The sequence below is a fragment of the Elgaria multicarinata genome, chromosome 8 (assembly GCF_023053635.1).
Source record: "Elgaria multicarinata webbii isolate HBS135686 ecotype San Diego chromosome 8, rElgMul1.1.pri, whole genome shotgun sequence".
NCBI classification, from domain to species: Eukaryota; Metazoa; Chordata; class Lepidosauria; order Squamata; family Anguidae; genus Elgaria; species Elgaria multicarinata.
In genome coordinates this window covers 16278038-16285550 of record NC_086178.1, presented here as the reverse complement: position 1 = coordinate 16285550, position 7513 = coordinate 16278038, and the positions used below count along the sequence as shown (strand labels likewise).

At 48.1% G+C, this 7513-nt stretch overlaps 1 protein-coding gene across 1 annotated transcript in view; it reads left to right on the top strand.

Annotated features, from left to right (window-relative positions):
• The first annotated feature begins 2770 nt into the window (after positions 1-2770).
• USP13 (ubiquitin specific peptidase 13) overlaps positions 2771-7513 on the top strand; it is a 115229-nt gene continuing 110486 nt past the window's right edge. Inside the window, exon 1 of the mRNA XM_063131937.1 lies at positions 2771-2926. Coding sequence (XP_062988007.1) covers positions 2771-2926 — 156 coding nt within the window. The remainder of the gene's footprint in view (positions 2927-7513) is intronic.

The window sequence follows — 7513 nt, the reverse complement described above, 5'->3', positions numbered from 1 at the left end:
CACCCTATTAATCCTCCAGGCCACAACTGAGACCTAGTTCACATTAGTTTTAGATGTGCTAAGTCAACACAGGGTGAATTTTATCACAGTTTTGCATGGCATTGGTTTTGTTTGAATTCATATGAATGTGATAAGTACAGCTAATGAACACACCAGCTAATTGCCAATGACTTGCTCTTATTACATTTATTTATTTATTGTGTGGTAGGCATTAGCTTTCCCCGTGTGAAGGTGCTGCATTCAGACAATTTCATAGAGGTTAAGACAATCAGTGGCTACTACTAGTCGTGATGGCCACATATTGCTTCCAGGAGCAGAGACAATATGCATCTGGGGGACATGAATGGGGAGTGTGCTATAATTGCATTCAAGTCCTGCTTGTGGACTTCTCATTGGGGCATCCGGTCCGCCACTGTGTGAACAGAATGCTGGACTAGAAAGGCCTTCAGTTTGATCAAGCAGGGAACTTCGTATTGTTCAAAATTAATTTTGATACTGTTCGAAAAGGACAGTAGTGACTTTGCTGCTCAAGACACCAGTTTCTTAGGAGCTATAACTAACAGTTTGTGCATGTGTGTTGACTGTAACAGTAAGTGATTTCTTTAAGTGTATTTGACCCATCACATACACAAGTAGAAATTTTCTAGCTCTGCCTCCTGGGATGTCAGCTGACACAACCCTTTTCAAGGGAAACAGCTTATACATTTGGCGAATTATCCATTGTTGGACTGGGACTTGGGCGATCTGGGTTCTCTGGGTTTAAAAGGGGACTGGATAAATTCCTGGAGGCAAAGGCTATCAATGGCTACTAGCCCTGATGGTTGTGTGCTATCTCCAGTATTCGAGGCAATAAGCCTGTGTGCACCAGTTGCTGGGGAACATGGGCGGGAGGGTGCTGTTGCACCATGTCCTGCTTGTTCATCCCTGGCCAATGGCTGGTTGGCCACTGTGCAGACAGAATGCTGGACTAGATGGACCCTTGGTCTGATCCAGCATGGAACCTCTTATGTCACTACTTGGCCATGAAACTCATTGGGTGACTTTGGGCCAGTCATTGATTCTCAGCCTAACCTACCTCACGTGGTGGTTGTGAGGATAAAATGGGGAGGAGGAGGATTATATACACACTGCCTTGGGCTCCTCGGAAGAAAGATAACAAAAAAAGTATGCAAAACATGAATGCACCAGTCTAAAGGGCCAACTCACACAACATATAAACATTTAATTTACATTGATTAACAGTGCAATCCTATACATGTCTACACAGAAGTAAGCCCCTCAGAAGTGAGTATTCATCAGTAATTGAGTTCAGTAGGCCTTACTCCCAGGTAAGTGTGTATAGCCATAGTTTCTGAATGTTCAAGTATATGCCCAAATTACAGCATGCATATGAGTATTATTAGGTTGTTTACTGAGCGCTAGGATGTCCCTGAGTAGCATAAATCTGAGCTTTGAGAGAAGGTGTCTTGGAATTTGCTGCTATATATAAAAAAATTGAAAGGGGGCCACAGCCACCATCTCCTCTCAAAGGGATTTAATCCCTCTTATTTATTACATTTATATCTCGCCTTTTTTTCTTCCTTAAGGAACCCAAGGCTAGGGTGGCCATATGGAAAGGAGGACAGGGGTCCTGTACCTTTAACAATTGCACAGAAAAAGTAATTTCAGCAGTTGCCATTTGTATGCAGGCAGCACCTGGTGAAATTCCCTCTTCATCACAACAGTTAAAGCTGCAGGAGCCCTGCCCTCTTTTGTATCTAGTCACTCTAGTATAGCTCCTGCACCTTTAACTGTTGTGATGAAGAGGGAATTTCACCAGGTGCTGCCTGCATACAAATGACACCTGCTGAAATTCCCTTTCCAATACAACTGTTAAAGATACAGGAGCCCGGTTCTCCTTGCCATATGGTCAGCCTTCCCAAGGCAGCATACATAATCCTCCTCCTCTTCATTTTTATCCTCACACCAACCCCGTGAGGTAGGTTGGGCTGAGAATCTGTGCCAGGCTCAAAGTCACTCAGTGAATTTCCATGGTCGAGTGGGGGACTAGAACCGGATCTCCCGACTCCCAGTCCAACACTCTGGCCACTACACTACACCGGCATTCTTCTTGCCCTCCTCTCTGGCAAGACATTTTTAAAAACTAATTTTCATCTTTCCCCCCATTCTTTCACAGCCCCGATTCCCACACCCCTTTGCCTTCTTCCTCTTTTAACCAACCCCGGATTCCCCCTTCCTCGAATTACACCCCTCTAATCCCTCCCCTCAAAACCCCCCCCCCCATCTTTTGGTCTTCTTCCCCACCCCTGAATTCAGCTAAACGTGGTGGTGGATCGCGGAAAGAGGCAACAAACCTAAACCACAGAAAAAAGGGCGTCTCTGAGCATGTGCAGAGTGCCCACCCCCTTCCGCTTGGATTCAGGGGCAAGCAATCCTTGGGCGTGGCTTCGTGGCGGGCTTGAGCCCCGGCACCTATCTTGGAAGACATTCCCGGGGCGGGGGCTGTTTTTTTTTTTTTGTCTTAGCAGCAGCAGCTGCCGCCGGTGCACCTCTTGCTGCCATTGGATTAAAAATAGCACTTCTCCTCCCCTGCGGGCCGGCTGTGCGCCTTTGCCCCTGCCTCCTCGCCTGTCCCTCCACCCACGACTCGGCCGGCTGCCCGCCCCGCCGCCCCTCCCTCCCTCCGTCCCTGCCTGCCTCCTCCCTTGCGAACGAGGGCTGCTGATCCCGCCGCCGCTCTGTCCGCCCGGCCGGTGGCGTGGAGCGGAACATGGAACGGGCCGCGTTGTTTGGGAACGGCCGGCAGGCGCAGATGGCCGCGGGCGACGTGGGCGAGCTCCTGGTCCCCTACATGCCCACCATCCGGGTGCCCAAGACCGGCGACCGCGTCTACAAGACCGAGTGTGCCTTCTCCTACGACTCGCCCGTAAGTGGCTGCGGCGGCGGCTTGCCTGCGAGGCTGGCTGGCTCCCCACTCCGCGTCGCCCCTCCCTATTAAATGCCACCCGGCCTCCACATTTTGCCCCCACGGGTTTCTAGGGCGCCCACTTCGCATGGGTTCCTCCACCAGCTGCTCTCTTATCGTAGGCTGTAAGATCCTCACCACCCCCACCCCAGCCAGCCCCATGGGGCTCCCTCCCCCCAGTACTAGTTAACCAGCCCCGTTGCCCCCCAACGCTAGTTATCCCCAAAGAGGATGTTCTTTCCTCCGCCCCATCCCATGGCCACACTCGGCGTTTCTGCTTCAGAAACTGCCTCCCCGCATCAGGGCCTGTATTGCTACTCGGGCTCGAAGCTGCACCCCAGCCCCCGGAATAGGTACACAGGGCCATAGGATGCGCCCTGCCTCCAGTATCAGAGGCACTAAGCCTAAATACACTCGCTGGGGAACATGGGTGAGAGGGTGCTGTTGCACCGGGTCCTTCTTGTTCATCCCTGGCTGATAGCTAGTTGGCCACTGTGTGAATAGAGTGCTGGACTAGATGGACCCTTGGTGTGATCCAACAGGGCTCTTCTTATGTTCTTACGTGCTTGTTCTCCAAGTTTTTTGGGGAGGGGTTGCCACTGGAGTCCTCATACTTCTAACCTGGCCTGAGCAGGTCTCTTTTCTCCACCCCCACCCCCTGCTAATGCTCTGAGTGAGTTCCACAGCCGTTTGGGATGCCCCCTTCCCATTACTCCCCAGGCCAGTCCCCTCCAATTATGGCCTTACCATGGAATATCTCCCCTGACCCAGTGCGCTGGACTCACCCATCACTGTTCAGGCACACAACATTCTTTCCCAATTCCTCAGTATCATTCTCATGCTGCTATATCAGCTGCCTCAGTGGTCTTGGATCTACATCAGCCCATGCCAGTCCTATAGGGTTCCTTTGTTACTACCCAAGCTCCAGATCAGCCATTTGGGGATCTTTCCATCAGCCCTATGGATATTAAGCGGCTGGCTCCAAGTCCAACTACAAACTGCTACAGGGCTTAGAGGAGCCCTCTACAATGGCAGAGTCAATAGAATGCCCCCCCCCAATCTTTTTTTCCATAGCCTGCTTAGCCCTATACCATCCTCCCTCAACCTGGTGCCCTCCAGATGTGTGGGACTGTAATTCTCATCCTTCTCAGCTAGCATACATTATGTCCCGTCCCCATCAGATCCTTATTGCCTAAATTGCAAACCACAGTCTGCTTGCATCTCCCACAACCCACACAGGCTACCAGCTTTTGAACTCCATAAGATTGCAAATAATGCCTCCCAGCGTCTACCTGGATACAGCTATGTTCTTTGCTGCATCCAGATGGCCAGCCTATCCTTTCCCAACTCTTTAGAGTGGTCCCATCACCTGTTCTTCCCTTGTTCCTAGTGCCTAGGCTGTCCCAGTGGTACAGGGCGCCCTGTTAGATCTGATGGTTACTACCCAGGGCTGGTGCTCCAGACCAAGAAGTGCCTCTATTGCAGGGGTGTTCAGAAGGTACTAGATTGGGATCTACTGATTGATGTCTGGGTGATTTGCAAGTACATTGATTGGCAAGGATTTCTGGCTCTTAATTGTTTTCCAACAGCAAGAACAAAATTATCCCTCCCCGTTATACTGCTGAAATGAATTAAGCTTGTGTGTGTGTGTGTGTAACCAGGAGTGGATTTTTGTGTCTAAAGACTGTGAGCACAGTTCAGTTCTGGTGCGCTGTTAACAAATTCCTGAGCCCAAATTGCCCATCCCTGATTTAGCCCATACTGTTTATTTATTTATTTATTTATTTTATTTCTCCAATTTATATACTGCTTTCCACAGAGGTGTCAAAGCGGTGAACATAAAATGCAGTGGCATCGGAGCAATGATAAAATGTAGCAATTAAACACACAATATGAATTAAAGCATTATTGTGTTCTGCAAACCGTAGCTGGCTGAGATATTCACATATTCCTGATGTGAATAGGTGAGCTTTAAGAAGATGCCTGAATATCTGAACTATGGGGTCTATATAATGTCCATTGGCCAAGTGTTTCAGAGGTTGGCCCATCGGATGCTGAACACTATACCGCCAGTGCTCTTGGGGTGGACCGCAGGAGCATGTGGCAACTCCAGAAGTGCTGCCCTTGATGATCAGGAAATCAGGCAGGGACATAAGAGATGTGGTGCTTCCTAATGTAACTTGACCTCCAGTTGTTTAGGGCTTTATATGTTAACCAACAACACTTCGAACTTAGCCTGGTAGCTGATTAGCAGCCAGTGCCGTTGTTTTAGAAAGGGAGCACCCAATTCGCAGCTTCCAGACCAAGCTGAAAGATAGCCCCAGCTCAATGGTGAACTGTTCAATGAAAATCTACCCAGGGTGTGTCTGCTGTGGGGGAAAAAAAAAGCTAATTCCATTTTAGGCATAATTAGGAAAGGCATTGAACATAAAACTGTCAAGATTATATCCCCCTTAAACAAATCTATGGTGTCACCATACTTGGAATACTGTGTGCAGTTCTGGTCGCTGAACTTAAAAGGGATATTGTAGAGTTGGAAATAGTGCAGAAAAGTGAGAGATGGTGTGGAGAAAGTGGATAGAGAGACATACTAGTATTGGGGGTGATCCTATGAAAGTGATTGGTGGGAGATTCAGAACAGATAAAAGGAACTGCTTTTTCTCACAGTGCATAGTTAAACTATGGAATTCACTTCCACAAGATATGGTGCTGGCCGCCAACTATGATGGCTTTAAAAGAGGATTGGACAAATTCATGGAGGAGAAGGCCATCAATGGCTGATAGTCCTAATGGCTATGTGCTACCTTCAATAACAGAGACAATATGCCTATGTATCTTGGTAGCTGGGGAACATGGACAGGAGGGTGTTATTGTACTCATGTCCTGCTTGTGGGCTTCTCGAGGGCAGCTGATTGGCCACTGTGTGAACAGAATGCTGAACTAGACGGACCCTTGGTCTGATCCAGCATGGCTCTTCTGATATTCATATAAAGCATATTACAATTATCCACTCTTTAGTTTACCACTGTCGCTAATCTTCCGTGCTATTGAAATGGCTGTAGTTGGTTTACCAACTGAGTCAGGTGTCCTTACAGATGCATAGCATGTTTTTAGGGTGTTTTAAGGATGTTTTAATCATGTATACTATGTTTTTAATCAGTTTTTATGTGTTTTATATTCGCTGTTGTTCCCCGCCTCGATCCAAGTGGAGAGGCGGGTAAGAAATCAATCATTATTATTAGCTTGAATGCCCTTCCCACCTGACCCCAAGAAGTCGTCCTTGACTTCTTTGAACACCCCTCTCCCTTTTTGCCCAAGTTATTATTTCTCTTCTGCTGCTGCTGCCCCTGCAGGGCTGCATCACGTTGGGTGAGATCCTTTGGTGGAAAACCCTTGTGTGCAGGAAATAGCATGCAAATCTGCGTATAGGGTGTTGCATGTGATGACTGCATGTGAGTGCATTCTTGTTGTGTACACCTGCCTGTTACAGGATACACACGTGCGCGATTGCTGGAAATGTGAACTGCCCGGAGAGCTTCGGCTACTGGGCGGTATAAAAATGCAATATAAATAAATAAATACTCTCCAGCTTGAAACGGCTCTGACACTCTTCTCCAGGCGGGATATAAGCTCACATCTCATTTCCCAGTGGCAAAGTCTTCCACGCTGTTTGGAGGTGTGTGTGTGTGTGTCAGCATTTAGGAGCTGCTGAAATTAGCAACATAGAAGTGTTTGTATTTTGGGAGGGGGCGATGTGCCAGCTGGGATTTCCTGACGCCTCCATTCCCCCCACCCCCACCCCCACCAGGTTCAGCACATTGCGATGTACAAGGGGCTTGGAATTGTAGGGGCGAAAGTGTGAATTCTTTTAAAATTAGCTTGAACCAGCTTTACTTTTCCTGGGCAGCTGAAACCAAAGACAGCAAAGTGGATATGAAAGGGTTTCCCAAGTCTTTGCACCTTCCAAATGTGGTGTTTCCGTTCTTACCTTGAAATCCAGATTTACAGCTGGTCTATCGCAGCTGAATAGAAGTGGGCATATAGCTGGCTGGGTTCTTGTGGGCCCTTGTGTTAATTGAAAGAATTAATTAGTCACAGATCCCCCCCTCCGCCAATGCTCTGGGTGTCTTCCTGAGCTTTGGGCCAACCACTCTGTGACCTGGCAGAGTAATTTTGCACAGCTCTTACTTTCACACTTCTACCATGAGCGGGACAGTTCACAGGCCTAATATAATTTGAATGGATTATTCAAACAGATATATACACAGGATCTCAGTGTTAGTATTCCTTTTTCATCCATCCGTGATTCCATTTCATTACTGCCTGGATTCCTCATTTACTGTGTGTCTACCCCATACGTGTGCATGCACGTACAGACTTATGTTCCCCACCACCACCACCACCATAAGGTAAACAGCAGCTTGCAGGAATGATTTTGATCAGGGGAATGGGTTAAACGACCCATCTCTCATGGTCCCCTGCTTTGATCCAGTTTGGGGCAGGGATGCAGCTTCTGAAATGTCGAAATAAATACATCTGTAGAGGCAA